The 26,467-nt window shown below is 31.1% G+C and overlaps 1 protein-coding gene across 2 annotated transcripts in view; it reads left to right on the top strand.

The window, feature by feature from the left end:
• The window catches only part of LOC143231972 (nonsense-mediated mRNA decay factor SMG5-like), a 72,267-nt gene continuing 45,800 nt past the window's right edge, over positions 1-26,467 (top strand). The window contains exons 1-12 of one of the 2 annotated variants that reach the window (XM_076466892.1): positions 18-195; positions 6,053-6,151; positions 7,088-7,164; positions 9,529-9,652; positions 11,934-12,093; positions 14,388-14,489; positions 15,638-15,806; positions 21,999-22,106; positions 22,738-22,812; positions 23,443-23,606; positions 24,590-24,730; positions 26,237-26,328. In XM_076466892.1, the coding sequence (XP_076323007.1) occupies positions 9,554-9,652; positions 11,934-12,093; positions 14,388-14,489; positions 15,638-15,806; positions 21,999-22,106; positions 22,738-22,812; positions 23,443-23,606; positions 24,590-24,730; positions 26,237-26,328 (1,110 nt within the window). In that variant the 5' untranslated portion in view covers positions 18-195; positions 6,053-6,151; positions 7,088-7,164; positions 9,529-9,553. Of the gene's footprint in view, positions 196-6,052; positions 6,152-7,087; positions 7,165-9,528; positions 9,653-11,933; positions 12,094-14,387; positions 14,490-15,637; positions 15,807-21,998; positions 22,107-22,737; positions 22,813-23,442; positions 23,607-24,589; positions 24,731-26,236; positions 26,329-26,467 lie in introns of both variants that reach the window. The other variant, XM_076466891.1, reaches the window with a different exon arrangement.

Raw genomic sequence — 26,467 nt, 5'->3', positions numbered from 1 at the left:
AGCTACAAAACGTTCTCAAAATGGAAGCTGTGTTAAGGAGGGTTCAAAGTCGAACATGTTTAGTCATACATACAAAAATCATCTAGTATCGTTGTACAATTATTAAAAATGAAAAGATGATATAATGAAGAAAACTTCCGAGCCATTTGCAGGAGTAAAGCATGATCATTCAGAAGTTTCTCGACGACTGTATAAGTGAGTTTTTAAAACTTAAGTATTGTTGCCAATGTTGTCGTATGATGGAATATTTTTCAAAAAGAAAAAAAAAGGACTCAGGCATAATATCCACAGTCAGGTTTACTTAGATTTCACAATACATGCTTCAGTGCTTACCCTGAATGTTTTTTTGTTTTTTTAACAACGTTTCTCCTCGAATTTTATGTATTTGGTTTGCTAGTCTTATAAAAACTATGCTGCGAATACAATGTTAAAAGTTGGAGTTGTTTAATTACGGGTAAATTATTTCGTCTTATAAATTCGTAATAGTATATTAATATAATAAATCATAAAATACATTTAAATGTTAGTTGGAATCTGGATATTTATTAATTCATTCAAATCAAATATGTGTACAGTTGTTTCCAAATTCTGAGTTTTTACAAATAAAAGTTTCAGAGATAAATAAAACCAAACATTAAAGACAACAAATGACATATTGAGCCATCCAAGTTGTTCCATTCACTAAACTAAATAAATAAAAAACAAACTCAGAACCAGCCTTTATCTCTTTGCTAATTGTCATGTTTTCCCTTAAGTCACCCTGTTAGAAAAATAAAACAGTTTTAGTTGAAGAAGATTCTTGTTTTGTTAGAATTTATATTTGTATTCATTAGTTTTACCATTCTTACTCTCAGTATTATCACAGTAAGTACTTCAAATTGGTCCAATCAACGATATATATATATATATATATATATACAATGACATTATAACCTTTTCAGGCTTATATTCAATATTTCTGTAGATACAACCCAAAATCCTTAAGAGATCCAAGTTTTTCTAATTTCATAATGCTGTTGAAGTTATTCCCACCATTTATTATAATTAAACATCCATTTTGTTATTTATTTTCCTTACTCACTATATTATCTAAATTCTTTCGTAAAGTAATAGTATCCTCTACGCAGCCAGCAACACCCCAAACTTTGATGTCGTCAGCAAATTTAAATAAACTGTTGACCATTCAATCATCTATGTCGTTGATGTAAGTTGAGAAGAGCAAAAGTCCTAACAATAAGTTGTTAGGTATCTCTCATAACATTAATCCAGTTTGACTAAACTCCATTTATAACAACCATCTGTTTTCTTCCATCTAGCCAGTTTTATATCCAATGAGCCAGCATGTCTTTATACATAAAAAGTGTATAAAGTTTTATTAATCAACTTCCAATCTTCTGGTACCTGGTTGTTATTCAAAGACAAAGGGCGTATCAATTTTGTAACATCATTTAAAAACCTTGGGGAAATATATCTGGCCTAAGAACCTTATCAATTTTTAAACTTCTTAATTTTCTCCTACAAGCTTAGTACTAATAAAGTTTTTATATTTAATTTCGTTTGCATCTGGTAGCTGTTCATGATGACAAATATAGTTTAACCTGTTGATTGCCAAGTATTTCAGCTGCTACAATACAACTCTAATGCTTCTTCATTTTGTAACTTTTTTCGTGACCCATTTTGTATCGAAATTGAAACAATTTGTATATAGGTCAAATGCATGTATGGTGCTGACATCTAGCACTGAAGTTATGTATTATTGAGAACGAATTAACTCGTTCGTGGCACTGTGTTACCAATCGTCTTGAACAAGTTATCTCATCTACAGCACTGAACAGGTTAAATCTTCTTTAGGAGAATTTGAAGAAAAAGTAGAAATTAGTAACCCAGTCATCTCATAATCATCACAGATTAACCTTTCTGTTGTTGTCTCTGAAAAACTTTACTCCCGTTCTAGCACTTAGATTGATTATATACACTAATGATTAAGCTATTTATTATATTCCTTTTAATATCCAGCATGAGGTGCCTACAGCATTATAGGCTAATTTCAATATTTTTCACAAGTTAATTAATTCTTACAATTTCTGTTGTGTATTTTAATTTACATTTAATCTTTTGTGCTTTCTACAGCATCATTCTCTGGTTTATTACTGACATGTTTTTGTTTCAGTGTTGCTTTTACTCATTTTCTCCCTAAATCTCTGCTTGGCTCACTAATAATGCAGCATATGTCTGGATTTGTTTGTTTAAAATTGAGTTTCAATACTTTTGACAAGCAGAGCTTAAGTAGCCATTTGTAGAGCCTTGTGTTTCACAACAAACATTTTTGCTTGATTTTCTACATACAAAACTCACTTATTTGCTTCTTAGAGATGTGTGACTATAGACATTTTTAGTTCAGTTTTGATTACAATTTATTGTAATTAAGTTTTACCTCATAACCACTCTCACATCTTTAAAATATTTAAATAAACATATAAACCTGAACAATAAGGCAATGATGCTTAACTCATTGAATGGACTTGTATGACAGCCATATATGAGGTGCATCATCATCATATATACAAATTAGGTCAAATGTTTTGCATAATTTGAATCTTTAGGTTATAGTAAACTGTTGTTTCCATGTGTGTTTTTGGCTGTTTAAAATAGTTTAAAGGTATACTTGAACTAATTAGACATATATATAGATCTGAATATTCTAAAAAAAGTATATAAAAGAGGTATAGATTATCAACAATTACAGTTACAAAAGATAAAGCTGTAAAAATAAATTATTTGAAATTAATGTAGTCTCCTAGAATGTAAAATGAAGTAATATTTAACAAATCCTGAATTGTTTAAGATTACTATACTTGGAAGTGATTCATCGTTGTAACTTTTCCACCCATGGAAGTATTAATATCACTTACATAATTCGAGCAAATCAAGTGGAAAAACTGCTGCTATTGTGAGATTCATAGAGTCAAAGGTCCAATAGTGTTATTGGTTTCATTTTCTATATATTTTAAAATCAGCATCTTTGTAAGCTGTTGTTTGATTAATAACTTGTAAACTTTCTGGCAAATCCTTGGACAGCTTGCTTTTTCACTACTTTTAAGAGATTCTGTTTACAACTTGAAGCTCACACAGAAAAGATTTTGATCTTAAATCTTTGGCTTGGTCATGTCTGTCATTGAGTATAATAGAGATTGTGTAAAGGACACCAATTCTTCTTTGAAGACCAGATTCAGATAATACTTGCTGTAAAAAAAAACAAAAAAAACGTGATTATTAATGGAGCTGGTAAGACCAAGTTTGTAGAACTTCCGCTTCAAGCTAAATAGTCCATGAATGGCCAGTTGCGTAGCATGTGAAACTTTATTAACTATGGTTAAAAGTGTTATTAACACATTGCTAGATGGCAGAATCAGTAAAACTGTCATGATTAAAACTAACTTCTTACCTCCATCAGTGACAGCAGTTCTACTGGGCAGTCTGGTCCAGAATACTATGACATACAACCACTTTGTTTCCTAAACTTCCAGCATGGGGGATTCACTGCAAAAAAGCTGGCTATAGTGAAATCTGCCATATATTTATCATAATAAATGATAAATGATGTAGAGTATTGCATTAAGTCAGTTGTCTCTCTTGATAAAGTTTGAAACAATTACAATCTTAACAGACTCTAGAATACAAAAAAAATAAATTATAAACAACTTCATTTTTGATACCTTGAAAATGATATATCAGACTAAAGCATTTCAAGAAAATAAGATACTTGTCATGATTATTTGTATATCCTTTGATATTATAGGATGCAGATGGATTTTCTTTCTTCAGACAGTTACATTTGTGAAGTTTTTGTCTTAATCCTAACATCAACATGCATTTAGCATTTGTAATGCAGGACATTTACATAATTACATGTATACTGTAAAAAGATTAAGTGCAGTTGAAGACTTAAACTTTATTTGTAAATAACTCCATATTTTTTTGTGAAATAGGTTCTGATATAATGTTAAAAAAAGCTCCAACTTCTTAGAAGAAGCATACATACTATATCATTGTAGTTTTCTCCTTTCTATCTCTTTAGTGACATCCCTGGGGACTACATTATTATTGTTTTAATTTCTGAGTGAAGTATGAGTCATTATGTAAAAATAGTAGTTCACTTGTATAAAGTTTTTCAGGGAAGATTGTTTCTCTACAGCTGTTGTACTAGCCACACTATAGACATAAAGTGGTGCCAACTTAACTGTGCCAGACAAGCTGTAATTGAAACTAAGAAATAGTTTGCTCATTGTAAAATTGGCAAGTTGCACGAACCCAGCACTGTGTATGGAATATTAAATATTTATTACCTTTTACATCTGTGATTAAACTTGTGTATCTGTTCCTTGCTACATCAAAATGTCCTAGTCAGTTATAAAGTATTTATTATGTCTGTGCAGTTTCTGAACGTTTCACACTATATTTAATTGAACACACTTTCTGAATATTAAATTTTGTATAATTCTTACACACACAATTTGTCAACACCTTGAGAAGCTGCTATGTATTCTTACATAACATTAAAGATTGGACAACAGAAGGCCATTCAACCCATCAAGGTCACATTATTCAAACATCTTTAGCATTACAAGTTATTGGTGATGAGTAAAGGACATTATACTTAATTCAAACAGAAAGGTTATTAATAATTATTAGTAATTTTGTGAAAAAAAACATTGGTAATATATATATAAACAGCAAGGTTAATTTTTTTTTACACAGTAAATTGTGTTTCGATAGGTAAAAAGAACTACTGAAATTGGTACTCTTCAGTTTGTTTAGAGATCAATGCTGCATGAAAAAGCTTTTGATTCAAATACAGAGTTTGAAATAATTTTGATATGTTTTCAAAAGTTTGTGAAACTATAAAGTCAAATAGGAAAATTGATAAAAAATAAGTTGTGGGTAGAAACTTTAAGTAATTTTATAAATTTTAATGTATCATAAAATAACAGTATAGTTTGATTCATAAATAGCAAATTATTACAGAATATTTAAACAGGCGTTTTGCACGAATTCACCAGAAATCAAAGTGATTGTGTGAATTTGGAACTGTGGATATTTCAATGACCTTGTGCTGTCTTATAGCAAGGAGCATGTTTGATATCACTGCACAACAAAGTTTTTGCTTCTTGAACACTGTTGGGTGTTTCTTATAGATGTTTGGCTGCTGATCATGAAAATCACATCCAAATTTGTCCATCACATACCGTTTCATCAAAATCTTCAGTTTTGCTACAATGGAAAAATTATATCAGGGCAACTGGAATCCGTCAATGCTTGCTGACTACTGTTGAACACTGCATCGTGATGCACAGGACATTGAATACAAATGAAAATCAGGAGCAAAACACTTTTAATTATGTTGAATTTAATAGCATATTAGAAACATAAATGCAATTAAATACGTTATTGCCATTAAACAGTTAACTATTTTTCATAGTTCCTAAGTGATGAAGCAAAACCAAAACTATATATGTGCATACCCACCAGGTACCTGTCACAATCATCAAAATCTTTTCAGGAAGCAAAACTTATCAAAAGAAATTGTTATACAATGTATTCATTTAATTTTTCTAAGACATTGTAGATATGCACACTGTATCTTAATATTAATCAAATAGAAATAAATTGCTAGAATTCAGAATTTTCATGCTTTCTTTTATTTTGGTCATAAGTAAAAAATATTGGGCACATTCCTATTTGGGGTTTGAGATTATACTCATGGTAATATCTGTGATTGTGTATAGTGTCAATTTCAATTTACACTTCCGATAAAGCCCTCTAAGTATCTTTTTAAATATAATCTGGCATCTTTTATGTATTGAAAAACCAACCAATTAATCATTAATATATTCAACACTAATAATGTTTCTAGTAGTGACCCTTGGAATAAATCTTAAATGTTTATTGATAGTTCTGTAACAGGATTTTATTAATGTGTTAAAAATTCTAACTTTTTTAATGTAGACTTTTCAATTTTTTCTGTTTCACTTTGTTTCATGTATGTGTAAAGGGGTGCACTGGATACAGCTCGCAGACTTGAAGAGAGAATTCGAGCAGTATCATCTCTACAAGAGCTTCTGGGTCCTGAGGTGACTGCGTTAAGGACTAGGTTTGTGCAGTATTTTTGTTGTGTATTGTAATAAAATATGTGTGAAGTAAGTAAAAAAAAAAAAAATGCTTATTTGTAATTTTTCTAACAAAAAGTGTTGTTTTGGAGGTTTAATAGATAAGATTTTTTTTTTGCATAAGAAGGAAAAAAATTTTTTTGTTATAAAAGTAATTTTTGTGCACTTGGTTAAGCCATATAGTCAGGCCTGCTTGTTAATTCACAGGTAGCATATGCAAATAAATAGAGCTAGCTAATTAATTCCATTAATATAATTGATTACTGTTGTGTAGATTAATCAATTGCTCATAAAAATAGTCAACTGATTACCACTGTTTTCATTAATTCCAATTATCCAATGATCAAAATTACAATGAATATCGCAAAAAATAAACCAGTTTAAATTGGTTTATCCAATTATTTTAACTGTCCTATACTTAAAATATTGTGAATTTTTGCAATTTATTAATTTAGTTTTGTTGAAAATAATCAAGTAATTGAAATTATGGTTTTAAATTATTAAAGTTTTTGATAATTCCAACTATCCATATAATTGAAATAATACTAATGTTTATTTTCAAGAACTATTTTACACAAATTAACTACATGTACTTTATCCATTGCAAGTATCAAAACCCAGTTTTAAATACAAGTTTTATTTTTAGTTATAAGAATATTCATTAGTTGAATGTAAGCAACAACTCTTTTGAAACAGGTTCAGTCCCTGAAACTGACCTTGTAACCATTTTGTGGTTTTTTATAGTTTTCACACTGGCTTTTAAATTAGTTGGTAGATCTTTACAAAACATGACAAATTATCAGTAATAATTATTAGGCTTTTATTTTTTAGTTTCTCTTTGGATAATAATAGTTGTTGTTTTTTATTAATTATCTCATGGGAATAGTTGTTAGTTTAATGTAAGCAATTACCTCTTTTAGCATGGACTCTGTTCCTGGAACCAACCTTGTAACCATTTTATGCTTGTAATAGTATTCATGCTATAACTTTTAAATTAGTAAGTATATGTTTATGAAACTTGGTAGATTATCAATAAACATTACAAAGATTTTGCATGCAAAATATCAAAGTATTTGTTAAAATTAATAGTTTTAAGTAATGTTTTTTCCTTTTCACATGTTAGCTATCAAACATGCAAAATGATTTTGATTTAAAGACTAAAAATGCTTTTATGTATTAAATTTTTTAATTAGAAAAAAAATTATAATTACCAAATGTTCTTTAAGCAAATGCATCTTTATTATTTTATCTCTAAAATATATCTATGGGTTAAATAGATTGTATTGATCTCATAACCACCATAAAAAATTAGGAAATAACTATAAATTATTATTTTTCCATTCCAGAATGACTAGAGATTATGACATGAAAATATAAATATTTATTATAAATATACATCTACATATTCTTATTGTTTAATAAAAAGGTTGACCTTTCAACCTTGTCAAGCTGACATTACACCAGTTACAATAGTATGATGCATACACACACATATTACCAAATCCAAGAATGTAAAACTGACTTATAAAAAGTTTTTGTTTTAATGTATTATGCATGTCTTTATTACTATTTAAAATTACCATTCATAGATTTTAGTTATATTTCTTAAAACATAAAACAGTAAATGAAGAATAGTAGAGAGTAATTACAAACTTTGAACTCATCAGTTGTAGGTTGCTAAGCCTTATCAGGTTTCACATGTGGAGGATGTGAAATGAAATAATTGTTTTTAGATTTTATATACACATTTTGAAATAACAAAAATCGCAAATTACTGTATCAATGCCATAGAATTTCTGAACAACTTATGAAGCTCAGTAATTATACTGTATTTGGGTCTAAAAAATATGAACTTTCAAGCTCACCAAAGACTCACCCTACCAACTTGGAATTTGTGATAAAAAGAACTTGTTTATTTTGTAAATAGTTTGCAAAGGCTTAGAGAACTATGTGGGAGACATTCTGAACTTTTACTTGGTTATTCACATGTCATGGACATGTAAGCAAGAGTTTTCAGGAGTGGAAAGAGGTGGGCAAGGCCACGGGGTTAATTCAGTTCATGTAGTGATGTCTATGCAAATAGAAAAGGTAGAAGATCCTTGTTTTATCTTCTGGTTTGTCAGTATAGGTAATTTGAGTTCCTAATTCATAAGAAATACTCTTTGTATTTGGACATCACAAGCATCTAATTTGAAGTAATGCCACATTCATTGTACTATGTGACATACAAAAATCAATATTTAGGGTTGTTGTTTTTTTTATTTACCTTTAAGAACTTAAATGTATGATACTAAAATATGAATTATCTACAATTTAATACCAAATTTATTGACACAGATTTATCAAATAGTACTTCAATAAACCTTTGAATGTGAGTCAACAAATGCAGTGACATGGCTTTAGACCCACATGGACAGAGTTAGTAAACCCAACAATTAATTGAGAAGGAAGCTACATTATTCTCCTTGCATAGAATGAAGAATAACTTCTTCCACTCCTTACATAATTTGTAGTGACTGGAAAATGTCATTTCATTAATACACCTCCCTAGAAAGATTTTAAAGGTTTTTCAGAATTATGCACATTACATTTTGAAATATTGTGACAACTGTGTCACATTATACCAGTTTAACAGGATGAAATTAGACTTTGTACTATGTATTGTAATAAGTTAAAACTTGAGTGGTAAATATATTACCAAGTAACAAAACAACATAAAGTTAGAAACAAGTATTAATTCTTTAGTTTTCACTTTTGTTGTGTAGTACTAGTCCATAAGCTGAAAGACTGTTTTTTGGAAAAAACAATTCAAAGTTTTAGTAAACTTTTTTTGGAAAATTAATGCTATATGTATGTTGTACATGTTATAGTATCTTGAATTTCGAGGTCATGGTTTTTGTATACAATTGTAGAAAATGTATATATGGTTTTAGTATTTGCAAAAATGGTCAGTTTTTCTACAACTTAGTTTTGTATTACACTTCTGGTTTCAATATGTAGTTAGAATACAGGTACAATTTCAGTATTTAATAAAACATTGGTTAGAGATTTTATGACATAGTTGGAATAGACACTCCTGGTTCAGTTTCTCACTGTAGTAAAACGTATACAAATAATGAGATTTTAAATTTAAGACAATAATTACTTCTCAGTTCAATTTAAATAAAAAACTGAAAAGTTACTAATGGCTTTAACTTTTTAATTCTTATATGTAATTCTTGGAAATAAATTTTTTGCATTTTGTCACACTTGAGAAATCAAACTTGGCACTAAACTAAAACATTTTAGTTTTTCAGTATTTTGTTAAAATAGATTAAATGTGAAGAAACATAATGAATTTCAAATAAACATTTTTTGGTAGGTTGAAAGATTACTGCGAGAGACTAATGTTTTCAGATCCAGTGGAATATGGCCGTAAAGCTGAGGAACTTATGTGGAGAAAAGTATATTATGAAATCATACAATTGAGTAAGCAACACCAAAAGGTAAACCTATCAATGTCTTATTGTTACAGTACTTAAAAATTTAGCTATATTTGTATGAATTAATTGTCATTGGATATCATATCAACAGTTATCAAAATCTTCAAGTTAATTATTTTTAATTTTACAAAACTATTCAATACAATAGAATGCCCCAGAATGGCCAGGTGGTTAAGGCACTCAACTTATAATTCGAGAGTCATGGGTTTGAGTCCCTGTCACACCAAACATGCTCGCCTTTAAGCCATGGAAGCATTATAAAGTGGTGGTCAATCCCACTATTCGTGGGTAAAAGAGTAGCCCAAGAGTTGGCAATGGATGGCGATGACTAGCTGCCTTCCCTCTAGTCTTACACTGCAAAATTAGGGACGACTAGCACACATAGCCATCGTGTAACCTTGTGCAAAATTGAAAACAACAGAAATTGTAATTTTTTTTTTAAATAATAATCTTCATCTTGTACCATAAAATTAGGTTCTACATAAAATGCATTGCTCCAGTTACCATAGAAAAAGTATTAATTAAAAAAAAAAAAACTGGTTGTAATAATTATATTGGTGTGAACATGCTGCTTTTGACATATTTTAAAGTATATTTTGTTTACCGTATTTGGTTAACCTGTTCAGTGCCACGGACGAGTTAATTCGTTCTTAAGAATACCTAACTTCAATTCTAGATGTCAGCACCATGCATGCATTTGACCTACTTACAAATTGTTTCACTTTCGATCCAATGTTTTAAAAATTACTCAGTTTTGCTGAAAAAAACCCGGCATAGGAGCTGCCATAGCAGCTGAAATACTTGACAGTCAACAGGTTAATGGGCAAAGTATATAATATTTTTAAAGTAATTTTTTTATTAATTTAAGCTTTAGTGAAGCATAACTGTCAATAATACCTAAAATAAAATAATTTTTTGTAGTTTCTGTTTAGTAAGTTTCATGGAACATTTGAGTTCAATAAATAAATTTATCTACAAAGGAAACTTTTTGTCAACAAATGTTAGTGTTTTAACAGTTTTTTAATATGGGAACTTGTTAATTAGAATACTAATAAATTTACATTTCTAGCAAATAAAGAAGCCAATTTTATATATATATGTGAATTAAATAATTACATTTAAAGAAGTTAAGTAAACAAAATAATCAGGAAGGACTGTGCTAAAAACAGTGAAGGGTGATACAGATGTGGGACATTGTGGGCTTGAGCACTTGCATCTCACTCTCTTAATTTCTAATCTTTTCATGTGAGACTAGCAAATTAGAGGTTAAGACTGATAAGACAGTGTATCCCCACCACAATGTGGGTCCCACATCTTCAGTCACCTCCAAAACCGAGGATACGTTTTGTAATCCCATGTTGTAGCTTGTACCCTAGGATCTTTCTTAAAATAAATTTAAGATTATTTTGTTTAATTTTAATGTGTTTTGCTTTGGCTTAAAAATTTATGGTTATATATATATATATATGTGTGTGTGTGTGTGTGTGGGTACATACACACACGTTTGTTCATTTATGTATATTTGCCTCAGTATCAGTTTCACTAATTGTTTCTCCTAAAAATTGCCTGTTTATTATTTATCAAGCTAAAAGAAAGCATTATCTGTTGTATGTCACACGTTTGTTTTTTGTTGTTTTTTTTGTTTGATTATGAACAAGCAGAATCAAGCAAGAGCAGGGACATTGTAATTCATGTTTATATTTTCTGTGTATGTGTTCTTGACATAATTGGCACTAAAGTTTAATATCCTTCATTTTAAAGTTATGTTAAAAAAAAAAAGACATCTGAGTGTCCAATGAGGTAGAAATGTTATAGTTGTGCCTTTCACAGTGTGTTTATCTTAAGTAATCACTGTTAAAAAGAGAAAAACAAAACAAACATTTCCTATTGTAAAATATTGAAGAATTTATAAATTGAGAAATGAAAAAGAAAGTTACTGGGATCAGTACTAATTAATACTTAATAATAGTAATCAAAATTAACAATGAGGCCTTAGCATGGTCAGGTGGTTAAGGCACTCGATTCGTAATCTGAGGGTCACATGTTCGAATCCCTGTCACACCAAACATACTTGCCCTTTCAGCCATTATAATGTGTCAATAAATCCCACTATTTGTTGGTAAAAGAGTAACCCAAGAGTTGGAGGTAGGTGGTGGTGACTAACTGCCTTCCCTCTAATCTTACACTGTAAAATTAGGGACGGCTAGCACAGATAGCCCTTGTGTAGTTTTGTGCGAAATTCAAAACAAACAAACCAGTTAACAATGAAGTTCTGTACTTCTAGAAACTTGTGACTGAAGGAAATGAAGAGCTATCCCGACATCTTTTAGCAGGGATGGGAAGTTATCAACATTTGTTACTTCGGCTGCAAACAGAATTTTATTTGGATTTAGAAGGAAATGTTGATGTCCCTTTTATATGGCAACAAAAGGGGACAAAAAAAGGTAATTTTTGTATGATGATTTACAAATTGTACACTGTATGTATTGTAAACTTTCATAATTATAACATGAAGGCACCACCTAAATTTGTTTTCTTATAGTGTAGGAAATAAACCCACTTATTTTAAGTCTTTTACCTTGATATAGATCAGGGTGCTAACGAGATATGACGGTGTTCCAACATGAAGGACTGTGAGGGAATTACTTACAGAAAATTCATTAAAAATTTATCACAACTTTTTAAGTGTGTAAGAATGTATACCAGAAATACTTTGAATCAGAATAGGTTATTTCAAAGTTATAGGTATCTGGTAAATGTTTAAATTAATATTGACTAATATGAAAAGTATCATGTCATTTAAGTTAAGCTAGAGTATTAACATGATTTTGTAGCTATAAGTCAGAAGTTTCATTTACAGTTGCAAGATTAAAAGAGATGAGAAGACATGATCATTTAGGATGATTTTGTATTTTCATCCATAATTTGTTTTCTTCACCTGAAATTCTGGTATCTGTGGAATGAGAAATACTCTAGTGGAATATTACAACCTAACATAATTTAAAGAAGTTAGTTTACCCCTACTGCTGTAATCACTGCATTCCTTATTTGGATTGGCAATGTTTTTGTGTTCTTCGTTTTGGTATCCTGAAATCTCACATGGTTTGTTTGTTTGGTTTACTTTTAGTAGAATATACTCCAAATGCTTTATTTTTGTGTGGATTTTATTTTCATAAACTAAGAGTGTTATTAATCCAGTAAGTCTGGTGTTTTCTTTGAAATTGAATGCTGTTGTTAATATTTTTCATTGTTACACTTGAAAGATTCATAGGCCTATTAGTAGCTATTGATATATTATTTATTTAATAATATAAAAATTATCATAAATAAAACCATTTCAGAGCAAAATCCAACAATTTAAAAAAGTGTATTTTTTACATTATTTGATATCTATATTATAGAGCAATAATTAGTAGGAAACATTTCTTTATTGGTCAACATTTCCTTACAGTGACATGTTCCCAAATGTATGTAGTGAACAAGAACTGTTGGAAATTGACCACTTAATTTTATTTTTTTGAGTTATTATATGATCTCTTCTCTAAATTCAGTAAAGTTTAGACTTTGAAGGTTAATCTCACATTCATGATTAAATTCAAAATATGAACATCTTTTTACCCTCTATGTATCACTGAATATTACATGGAAATGTTGCCTGTTTTTTAAATACAAGTTCAATAGTTGAAAGTCAGTAGTCTGGTATGGTTTCAACCTGTTCAGATGCGTGACCTAATAAGAAAATTGTTTGATTCACTTTGGAACTATTTACTTGAAAGGTACATTTTTAACTGTATCTCTCATTTGTTTTTTTTTTATTTTAGATGTCTTAAGTATGTACATAATTTGCGGTTTTAAAGTTTAATGATCAAAGTTTTGTGATTTTATATTTCACTTTGACAAGGATCTTGCATAAGGAAAATTTTAATTTTGGTTTCCAGTGAGGTTAGTTATGTTATGGTTCTCATGGTTACTAATTTCAAGTCACAGGTTTTCATAGTGTCACTTGTATAGCTAATATTTTATTGGGTTATACTTGGAGTGATTATTAATGGTTGGTAATTATTATGTTAATATGACTCATCATCGTTAACTTGTTCATGTAATTATCTGTAACGATTTGTTTGTATGTAGTGTCACTTATGTAATATCCTGTTTATTGACTTATATATTCGATTTCTAATTTTAAAATTTTTTTAATTTTTTTACAAACAAAAGGCAGAAAGTTAAGTATGTAATTTTTTTTTGTCCATCTGTCCAGATCAATGACTCCCAAACTCTGTCTGAGAGTCCCTTGATGTGAATAAAAACGTTTGAAGTTCCCCAACCAATAACTTCTGTTATTAACATCTTACAAAAGGTTAAGAGAATGTAGACTAACTTGTGCCTACATTGTAGGTGCTTCAGTGTGAATACAATCAGTTAGCACTCTCGAGTCTCGGAATTAAGTGAAGTTTACTCCACTTCCCCTCTCCCACTACTTTAACATGGTGGTAGAAACACACTGTCTTAACAAAATCAGTAACACCTCCTTTCAAAATCCTGCATCATTTAGTTAATTCAAAATAATTTTTTTATCTTATTATTTCTTTAGAATTAAAATTAATTTAGCATCTTTGTTTCCAGACCACTTTTAGCAGCCCCCCCAAAAAAACTTTACAACACCAACTTTACAGAACACTGGTCTAGGTGTTGATTACATGTATTTCTATATGTAAGATGACTTTTTTTTTTAAAACAGAAAAGTGGAAGAAACGTCAGAAGGATCGTGAAGTTGAAGAACCTGTGCAGGAATGGTGTCGTCAAGCTTGTCATCATTTCCTTATTTGTTTAGGGGATCTTGGTAAGACTTCAGGAATTAGGAAATTATATATTTTTCTTGTTAATGTTATCATTTTATGAACTATGTTAATTAAATTGGGTGGATGTAACCATATAATTTTCTTGCCAGGCTGATGATAAAAAGATGTTCAGTTTTGGAAGGACTATAATTAAGAAAATCAATCCAGCTAGTCAGTTAAGAGTAACGACATTGATTACAATTGTTTACCTTTCTTCTAATCAGCATTTCTAAATTAGAATTGACTGTGCTTGAACTTACAGATCCCTCACCTATTCGTTTAACCCATGTATTTTGTGTGGTACAATACAGGTTGAATATACAAAATACTAAGTAAATGATATAGTTATCTATAAAAAATGTACAGATGCCAAATATTTTAAATTTATAAATTGCCTAACAAAACATTTTTTGTTTCATTTGTATATCTTAAGTTAAACATTTTTGTATCCTTGTTATGTTACATCTGTTTTGATTTCTACTTGCTTAATATCTATTTTATTAAATACGTCTTATCAAATTTTATATTTAAGCCAATAGATTAAATATTGGTTTGTATTTTAGAAAGTATTCATAACTATGCTGTTATATTTTTTGATAGATTACATTTCTTTTTTATATATCTAATTTAATAGCATTACATTATATGTACTGCTAATACATGTATTTATATGGAACCAAGGCTTAGAATTTTTCATTACTTAGCTGCAAAAAGGCCAGTAAGTTCTTGCATTTTTTGCCAGATGATAATCCAGGCAAAATTATGAATATTCAGACCATTTGTAAATTATGATTAAAATTTTAAAACAACAAACAAACAGATGCTTACTATAAGCATAATTTCTGGTAAAGAAAAACACTATGAAAACTGATTGGTAAATTTCTTCTGTAACACGTTGCATATCAATCTTCTATATGTTTTAAGGGGATTTCCAAAGGATAAAATAACAAAAAACAATGCATTCAAATGGTTTTTGTTTAGTTTTGTTTTTCATTTCATATTAGTTAAAATATTAGCAAAAAAAAGGTTAGTTTCAAGCCCTTAGAACAGTGGAGTATTTAAGTAATTATGCTGAGAAATATAGAGAAACATAGTGTATAAAGGATTATACTGTTTTTATTTATGATGAAATGTTATTATTATATTGTAGCTCGATATACTAGTGATCTTGGATACGAAGAAAACGTGCATCTTGCCAAGCGTTACTATTATCAAGCTTTTGCTGTGGAGCCCTCTATGGGAATGCCTCATAATCAACTAGGAACATTAACAGCAATGACTGCAGGAGGGTGTAATGCTGCGTATCATTACTTACGCTGGTAGGTGTTTACAATTCATTCAGGCAATCCAAAAGTTTGGATATGATTCAATGACTGTAAATATGTCTGTTTTGGTATACCATCAAATCCACAAATTGGTAAGCCTTTGTCTGAGTGGTTACTGAGGTGTTACTGTCATACAAAAGTTGACTGTCTGTATGCTTTGGTCATGCTATCGTGCCATTTAGTAGTCCTTGTATCCTTGTAATTTTCTTGCACTTCTCTACATTCTCCATTCATCACCTAATCTTGAATTCTTCTACTGTTCTATTTTGGATACATCCATCAGATTACCACTCCTGTACTACACAGGCATACTTTTCTTTGGGCACCTGACAACAACATCTTTTCTGAAACATCTTTGACCTCTTCCTTAGCTAAGTTTTTGAGCAACTATGGTTACATTGTGATCACATCCACACTTGCTACAGTTGTACTTCCTTGAACATTTTGCTACCTTACATTTTGCAGGTTAACTTTGACTCCAACTTTTATTTCCATATCAACAAGAACAAATATTTGAGGATTCTTCCTTGCTGTTTCAGCAGTTCTTCACAAAAGTTCTGTGAGTAGTGAATATTCCATACATAACATGTTACAACAATGTAACAACCATTGCCTAAGTTAGGGTAAAACAATCTCCAAACTCTGCTGTCAGAAAATGATCCTAAGTTCTTCAGGTACTCAGTCATATATTTTTGTAAACCTTTAAACTTTTTGTCAGATAATGTGTATTCCTGCAGATTTGCAGAAGAAAAAACTAAATGCTGAACAAGATGCCCTACTTCGTGTACTGCTATTGAGCCAATGAGAACTTGTTTAAATGTTAAATGTAACCTTACATGTAAATATTCACTTATTTGTGTATTTTATTTAATCATATTGAAATCGTAATTTCAAAGTATGCTTACCATTCACTAATACTGTAGCTATTTCTTGATCTCTAGGGTTTCCTTTCTTTGCTTATCTAAGCAGTGAGTATGCTTGCTTCAGTCTTTTATACCCCACTGAAATGCCTTCGACAAATTCTATTTTGCAAAGTTTTCCACAAACTTCAGTGTGCCCTCTATCTAGGTACTGTATATAAGGATCTCATTCCAATAATGTGATAACTTTTTATTGACAAAGCATTCAGCACAGATTTCTGTCAACAGGAGCATTGTGATTATTTACTATTTACATTATGGTTTTGAATCCAGTTGACATTTCTGTAGTTATCTTTACATTCATATTTGTTAATTATTTAACAGAAAAAAAATCTTTCAATAAGTATGAATTCGTAACTTAAATGTTTCTACTACAGAGGTCAACAAGATCTCTTCTCTTTCACCTCTGCTATCTGCTGTTTGTCTGAGGTGGCTTTTGCAAATGGCCTGGAATAACTGGTGAGAATTTATACATGCTTTTTCTAGTTGTTGTTGTTTTTTACTAAGTCAGCCCTAACAGCTTGGTTACTTGGATTTATAAGGTTTTGGGTATTTTCTCCTATTGTATTTGAATCTACTCCTTCCTTGTTAACAGAAGGGACGACAAGTGTTTACTTGTTTTTTTTCCTTTTCCTGATATTGTTGTTCATGCTGGGATACTTGCAGTTCAGTTACATGAAAGGATAGCTCTGCCTTGTCCCCCATGTTTGTTGGATCAGCATACTTTGACTTATCTCCAAGAGGAAGACTGTTTAGATTACCAGCTAATGGACCTCCATTTGGACCTTTGGATCACAGTTTTCTGAGATTCATCTTCCTCTCATGACTGTCCTGAAGTATTTATCTTCAATCAAGTTTTGTCTGAAGCAAGATGAATATCAGTTGAGAATTTTTCTGACATCTATCTAAGTCAGAATGTCATCTTCTCTTTCCTTGGTTACCTGGTTGGTCTGTTTTTGGGTGGAGAAGCTTTGTTAGAAAGGATTAGTTTATCATCATTTGCCTTTAGAAAGTTACGGGAAGCTCCTTTCCTCCATTACATGTTATTTGCTGAAGTTCCAGAGATGTTAGAATCCTGAATTGTGATACAGACTTTTTAAATTTCTCTTTATTATCATTGACTTCTTTCCTTTCTGTCTGTAATTTGGGAATATTGGCTTGTAGTGTTTCTTGATTCTCTCCTTTGGTTCTGAAGTCTGTTGTTTCCCATAATAGGGTCTGTCCCTGTTTTTGAAGATCTTTTACTCGAGTAGATCTACAAAAATGGTGTCAATGACTATTCCAAGGGTGGAGTAGTAGTGTGATATCTGGGGTTCTTTCACCAGGGATCCATGGATACTCCATATATATGTAAAAACAGCTCATTTGTGAACCTGACAATGACCAAAGAAGGTCAAAACATTGTTTGCTCTTCTAAGTAAAAAATTTTTTCAATCCAAACAAGCCGTTTTTACATATATATTTCTCTGCAAGTGGGTTTTGTCGACATCACTGATCATGGATACTCCATGTTTTGGCTTCAGGGTTTATCATTCAATTTACATCACCTCCACCATTGTCTGCTCAACCTGTTGTCTTTTCAATTCCAACATATCTGCAGTGAGTGGAGCTTTATTTCCAGGTCATAAGAGAGGCAGTAGAGTGGATTGATTCCATTCTTTTACAGTTTTGTTCCTATTTATTTGTAGTACCCAAACAGAGAGGATATTGGCATCCAATTAATGATCTGTCTCAACCCAACCAATTTTTAGATCCTTCTTGCTTCACAATAGAATCTTTTCTCAACCTATGGTGGCACTTTGCACTAGGGCTCTGAATGACCAAGTTCTATGTTACTGACACTTATCTCTATATTCCCGTAGCAGAATCTTTCTGGTGCTTTTACAGATTTGTACACAAGGTTTAGGTGCTATAGTTTTGGGCTGTATCATTTGGTCTTGTATCAGCACCATATATCTTCAACAGTGCTGTTTTATGCTGTTTCTGGTCACCTGTATTCTTTAGGCCTACTAAAACATTAAATCAACATTCTCAAACTTCTTGCAGTACATCGGGCAATGGTTCAAGGTCTGTTTCTTTAAAAGGGAAAAACTGTCATGATACATTCCTACAATACCATGGTGGTATCTCAGATTTCTTGGCAAAGAGACACACATTCTTGAGACCTTTGTTCTCATTGCTCAGATGTTTTCTACTGGGATCACTCCTATTGTATCAGTCTTTTAGTATATCAGGTTCCAAGAGTGATGAATTTAATTGCAAATCACTTGTCTCAAAATTGTAATTTAATTTTTCTAAAGAAATGGATGCTACATCATAAGGTTTTTTTGGTGGATTTGCTATCAGTTCACGTCTACAAAAATCAGTGCATTTGCAACTGATTGGAATCCTGAACTGCAATTGTTTTGGCCTCTGATATCTCATCCTCAAACATTTGCAGAAGATGTATTCAGTCAGAACTGTGGACAGGTTTACATCTGTATACCTTTCCCCCAATTAAGTTATTACCCTGGGTTCTGACTATGGTTCATTCAACTTCTGTCATGTTCTCTTAGTTGCACCTTATTGGTCAGCTAAAGTGTATTCTCACTTTTTCAGTATCTTCAGGAATGTCCACCTCTATCTCTTCCTCATCAGTAGTCTCTGTTGAGACAACTTCCATCAAACATTTTCCATCCATATGTTTGGAAACTCAATCTTCATGCTTGAAATTATACAGTCTTTATCCAGTATAAGGATTTAACTTCTAAGGTTTCTCTTTATTTAACTAAGTCTCTGTAAGCCAATAAATGGAAATTGAATATATCTCATCAATGCTGTATCAAAAGAAATTTGAACTCTTCATCCAAAAGTATCTACCATATCCCATTTTATGATTTTGAGAAGGAACTTATTTTATTTATGGTGGCTTAATACAAGGCATCTGTATCCACTATTTCCAAGTACTCTAAATATCAGAAGGTTTTTGAATCCCCAGTTCTATCAGGTCTACTAAAATTCATTTGTATTCTTCAGCCTAAATGATCATTTCAATTACCAAATTGGGATTTTACAGTTGTTTTTACACCCATTGGCTTGTCCTCCTTTTGATCCCTGAGCTTTGTGTTCTTTGTTTCATCATTCTTCTAAATTGTATTTTTTGTTGTTGGCCTGTGGAAATCATTGGTTGGGGTTGTTTGCAACTTGGACACAGGACTCTTGATCATTCAATATTTGTCCTTCTTTACTTCAATAGATCTTTTCTTGCCAAGACTGGCAGCCAGGGAAGGGGAAAGATCCTCCTCATCAATCCATGTACCAGCAATTTCTGACCTTTATGACCTCTCCAATCCTTATCATTAATGTCTTGTCAGAACCCTCAAATGTCCTGTGACTTGTACAAACTCATTGTTTGTTTATTGTTTATTCATTGATTGTTTATTAATTGGGGTTCTACTATTTCCCATGACTTATCTTCCATTACCCACACAATGTGGCTTTGCAAATTGATTCATATGGCCTATAATGAATTATTGATACAGGAGAGGAATCTTGTGTGTGTCACATCTCACCTGATTCGTCATATTTTTATGTCAAAAGTTGAGTAGTTGAATTGCCCTCTGCAAGACATAGTGCAGGTTGGTATGTGGACTACTATTAATACTGACTTATCTTGTTATTTTCATTATCTGCAAGTTTCCTCTTCTGAAGGTTTTTGACTATTCCATTAGCTATTTTGACCATACTTGTTAGATTTTAATCAGGGATGAGTATTTTCCTCAAACATATACTTTATTTCCAGGGTCTCTGTTTTTCAGTCGATCCCACTCTATTGCAAATGTTGTCCAGTCAGGTATGCTTTTTTTTTTCTTCTAAATTTTGTACTAGCAACCACTTTTTCTATAATTACTACAGGTTGCAACAGACTGTCGAAATGAGGTATTCCATAAGACCATCTAGACACTTGCTAGATGGTATTACCTGTTTATGGACTGCCTATCATAGACAATCATGATTAAAGCTAAATGGAATCTTGTCTATCCCTGTTGATCATCAGGTTGAATAGATCAAGATTGGTTTGCTTTTACAAATGTAGGGAACTTGATTCATCTGTTGCACTGTTCCTCAAGGCTCCCCAATTACATTTTACTCTCCCATATTCTACTAGTGGAGCTTAAGAGTCCTTACTACCTCTAGTTTCCAGTCGCTGGGGTGGTGGACACAGGTTTCTTCCTACAGAGTAATTGAGTGTATTCCTCCATTCTTGGAGAACAGGATGAAGTTGGAGGCCCTCTTTCTAGGGTCCTTGGATGTTTCCCTAGATGTCAGTAGGAGTGGTACCAGTCTCCTTGGGAACATACTCATAATTCCAGTTCAAATTTGACACAAAGCTTTTTAATTGGGGAGTGCATGACCCTTCTCTTTGAGCAATGTTGGTTTTTTTATATTTTTCGTGGAAGGTGGTCTGTTATCTCCTCATAATTCCAAATACGAAGTTGTCCTATCCTTGGTTGAGCACAAGTTCCACGTCCTCTCCATAATTCCTGGAGCAAGCAGCATACTCCTTGTCCACTTTGTTGGGGAGAGAAGATGAATGTTCATAATTCTAAACTGGGTGAGTTCTGTTCCTATGGTTGAGTGGGACATACACGATCCCATCATTCTGAACTTAGGATGTGGCCTTTTAGACCTGTTCAGGTGGAAGAAAAAGAATGTCCATTTAGTTGTTGCTTATTTTCTCATTGTGATTCTGGTGATGTGAACAACCATGGCTACAGATTGGGAGCTAATCAAAAGTGAACAACATTGTGGTTTAATAGCCCTAAGCACCAACATGGGGTATAGGTACCACAACCTCTTAATTCCAATTCTGAGTTGTGGAACTTCAGCTGCCTGGTTAGGGGTGGCCTGTACTGACAATTACTTATATTCTATTCCACCTTTAATATAAAAACTAAGTACACGTGTTCTGTACAGATGTTTTCTGTTGTGACTGTACCTTCACTTGTCCTTTCTCAATGTGGGATTCTACTTATAGCATCAGTGGTTGTATTATTGGAAATACATTTTCAGTTGAGGAAGATGTTAACTTTTTGCATCTAAAAGGATTCTGTTTTAATGTTATAAAAATTCTCTAATAAAAAGCATTTCTATTTTATGACATTATGTAACAAGAAGGCTAGAATATTGTTTTTCTAGGGTTTTTAATCAGTGTTTTGAAGGTATCACATTGTTTTGTTTTCACCAAAGGTGACTTGTACTGTTAAATGTTTTCAATTTTGTTTAGTCTGCAATCACCAAAACCCTTTGAGGGTGCAGAAGGAAACTTGCAACGTGTTTTTGAGAAGAATATTCAGACCTTCAAGGAATTGGACAACACAGAAGAGAGAGATGGGTTAGTTATGCTTATTAAAACTACTTGTAATTTTAAGTGTTTTCTGTAGTGTATTGAATTTTTACTTGTCTTTAACTCATCATAATAAATCTATATTTTTGTAATTTGAAGAATATTGTAGAATTAATACTACTAGCTTATTGGTAATTGATTCAGTTGTCAGAAAATTTAAATAATAAATAAAAAAGTGAATGTAATTACATGAATAATTTTTTTTGCCTACTAAAAATGAAATTCTGAAGAACTTGTAATGTTCAATAAATGTTTTTTGTAATTACGTTCATTTTTTTCTTTATTACTAATTTATTCTTTTAAATTATTTATCAGATAAACTCTTTAAGATGCTTCAAAAAATGTGGAACTCAGTATAACCTTTGATTTACCACTTGTCACTGAGTTATATTGGTTTCCTATACCATAAATATTTTAATTCTTCATAGAATTTGCTTTTGAAAAAAAAGTGTCTTAAACCTAATTTGGTAGTAAAAATTGGTTTGAACATTAAAGAATATTTCTGTTTCATTAATCATAAATGGTTTTAATAAATTTTATTTCTCAAAATGTATATTTTTATTGAAAAAATTTATAATATTGGATTACATTTTTTTGTGTTTTGTTTTTCATCTCTCAGTGAACTTGTGACCCGACGATTTTTGGCCAGGTTTCTGAAACTCTGTGAAGACTTTTTAATTTGTCAAGAAGAAAAGTAAGTAATTAAAGAAGAAAGTTGCTGTCGTGGTATAAATATGTTGAGCATTTTTGTGTTTCTTACACTGAAAAACTGTTGTATGCTGTTCTAGATTTAGGTGGTAATCATACTTGAAATACTGCTCTAGATCAAGGTGATAATGGTTCTTGGAATGCTGTTCCAGAGCTGAGTGATAACAGTACTGAAATACTGTTCTAGAGCTAGTTGGTAATGGCACTTGATATGCTGTTCTAGATCTGTGGTAATGACTTTTGAAATACTGTCCTAGATCTAGGTCATAACAGTACTGTTATGACCTAGATCTAGGACAGTATTTCAAAAGTCATTACCACAGATCTAGAACAGCATATAGGTAATTACTTATCTTGCATTACAGAGACATAAAAAAAGTATGGTGTAATATTAGAAAATAATAATGTAAAAACTTATTGTTTCACATGACAATTTGGTTTAGTAGTTTCTTTGAGCTTCAAGAACATATTGGTTATTTGTCATTTTACAATTGGCCTCTAATCATTTATCGTGTTCCACAACTTCCGTTATAGAAACTTATTTAATGGATATGTAATTAGCTTTTGCAGATCCCTTAAATGATCTAAGCTATAGTTATTTCATTGTGATTTATAGTATAGAGTCACTCTGCCAAGACATACTGCAAGATTTCCACCATTGTGTCACATCCATACAGTACTCACAAGATGAAGATGAGGGAGTTGAACAACTTGACAGTAGTCTAATCTTCAAGTTAACGATGATGACTGTTATGTGTGCTCATCGACTACAAACTACTGGTAAGATTTGCACTCATATTAGTTTACATTTGTGTTCATTTTGTGTTTTATCAATTATCTGAACTGATGTTTAGTGTAGTTAAGGGTTGTTGACTAATCATTGGTCTGAATTTTTGTTCATGGTTGAGTAATGTAATAAAATCGACTTACTCAGTACCCATACTGAATGGTTATATTAGTATAAGAGTGAGTCATGTGCCATTTAAGGTATTTGATCTGAAAAGCTGTTACTGCTCAGAAGAGCAAGAAATTAAACCGTGGAATTCGGCATAAATGAAAAAGAAAGTTAATAGTGATTTCCTAAGTACAATTGGAAGTGAGGTCCTGTGTGCGTAATATGTTCCCATACTAAAGTTAAATTTTTCTCAAGTCAATCTAATGTCTAACAGTTATAATGTTTATAAAGAGATGCGTATGACTGATACTGATTGTTTTCACATGTAAGATGAAATGTATACTAAATAAAGCTAATGATTTATAATTTTTAAAACATTTTTTATGATTGCTGTTGTATTTTGTGGGATATTTTTGTGTGATATTCAGGACAATTTCTGGTATAAGAAACACAAGGTTGCATGCTATAGATTACTTAGGCCTGCAGTGGTTTCACTGTCTTGATATTTTTACATATTTAGTGGTCATTTCTGTACACTGAATCCAAAAATCATATTCATTTTTCTCCATCATGTACTGGTTTTTCACCTAACATCATATGTATTTTTACACAAGTGGATCATTTCCATCGAAATTGGATCACACTTTGTTATGCTTAAAATGTTAATGTTCACTGGACCAATAGTGACATAAGAGTTTAATCAATCATTTTAGAAGCCAAAGATAATAATAAAAAATTTTCATTGCGGTAAACGAAATAATTCGATCTAGGTAAGTATTAACTGATTAAACAAATAATTATGGTACAGTTTTAATGTGCTTGATAAATCGGTTGTTCTGATGCACTGAAGCAATTTTTTTAATTTCAGGAAGCCCATTAATTTCAACAGCCACAGCATTTCTTCTCACATATTTCTCTCACCAGTGTTGCTATTGTGTTCAGCGTTTACAGTCTGCACTGTTTCCATTCTCAATCAGTGCACATCCTTTCAACAACTATGAAGATACTGGTAAAATTCTTGGTTTTGATACCATGTAGTTTTAATATCTAATTAGTTTTTGTAGCTTTATTTGAGCAGAGTGTTCATGAAAAAATATATATGTATATATTATAACCATAAATTTTTAAGCTATAAACAAAACACATTAAAATTAAACAAAATACACTGCATGTTTTTAAAAAGATCCTACAACATGGGATTATAAAATGTATCCTATATAGTGTGTGTGTGTGTGTGTGTGTGTGTGTGTATATATATATATTTTCATTTTATCATTGCAGAAGGTTATGTGTTAGTACTTCAAAGCATCATTTTGTGTCAGATTTTATTTAAAAAAAAACAAATATGCAGTAGTGATTGGAATGTTGGTTGCACCTTATAAAGCAAGTTAAGTTTAGTATTTGCTGATACTCATCAATGTGTGAAGGTGAAATAAATTAATTTATCATTTCATTTTAATAGTACCTGAGTAAAGATATTAAAAAATAAACTTTAGAATGTCACTTTTCTGTTTTATATATAAAAGAAGGAGAGAATTATCCATGTTTTGAAGTCACTAACAATTAAAATGTAGTTTGATTTGTCGAGAACAAGAAAGAATAAATGACCCAAATCATTTTTTGATATCTCAAATACTTATTTTTGTCTTTTTTAATATTATTTTTTCATTAAAACCAAGTAATCCAGTAGACAGCTTTTAGTTTAAAGAGTTTTCTTTCCTTTTGTTTTTTTTTCCTCCGATTTAAAGGTTGGTGTGCAAACTGAATAACATTACTGAATATTTCTGTTTTGTTGTTTTTTTGATTTAAAGGTTTTTTTAACATTCCTCCGATTTAAAGGTTGGTGGGCAAACTGAATAACATTACTGAATATTTCTGTTTTTTTTTCCTCCTATTTAAAGGTTGGTGTGCAAACTGAATAACATTACTGAATATTTCTGGTATGCAAACTGAATAACATTACTGAATATTTCTGGTTTTTTTTCCTCCTATTTAAAGGTTGGTGTGCAAACTGAATAACATTAGTGAATATTTCTGTTTTTTTATACACTATTCAGAAGAATTATACTTTGTCATCTATGTTTCCTTGCATCTGTATTTTAATAGCGTAACAGGATTTGCTGTGTTTTTATGGATTATTGATCATAGTTTAAGATTTGATATTAAATGTGTTTCATAAAGTTTAAACTTTAAATTATATTTTTTAATCATTGTGCATGATTACATCCTAAATCAGTGATATGAATTTTATATAACATTTAACCGTATTATGTGGTTAATAACCATCTCCCATCTATGAAGATTCCACCTAAGTCTAGCACTACCTAATTATAAGGAATCAATTACCCTTCTAACAAATTTCAGTCAGTTTTCAGGAGTTTGATATTATTGGCACAGCAAGAGGTCCATAAGAACCATTCATCAAGAAAGACTTGATAATACCAAGACTTAAACCTTATCTGAAGTTATGATTTTGAGTTCAGAAAGTTGTTTTTGACTCTTTATGTTTTTTTAGATACTAGAAGCACATCAGCCACTGCAACTCCTGTCCCACCAACAGAAGACAACTGTGCCATTGTTGAAAGCACAACTGAATATAATGACAAGGTTTGTTTGTGACTGCTTATATATGTCATGTTTAACACAAACCTGATGCAGATAAGTTTCTTTGGTGAGAAACTAAACATCTGGATGTTTGACTTATAGTTCAAAACTGAATTAAATTTTGGATGAACCACATTTATTG

Source organism: Tachypleus tridentatus, chromosome 11 (assembly GCF_004210375.1).
Source record: "Tachypleus tridentatus isolate NWPU-2018 chromosome 11, ASM421037v1, whole genome shotgun sequence".
Taxonomy (NCBI): domain Eukaryota; kingdom Metazoa; phylum Arthropoda; class Merostomata; order Xiphosura; family Limulidae; genus Tachypleus; species Tachypleus tridentatus.
This window is presented reverse-complemented; position numbering and strand designations above follow the sequence as displayed.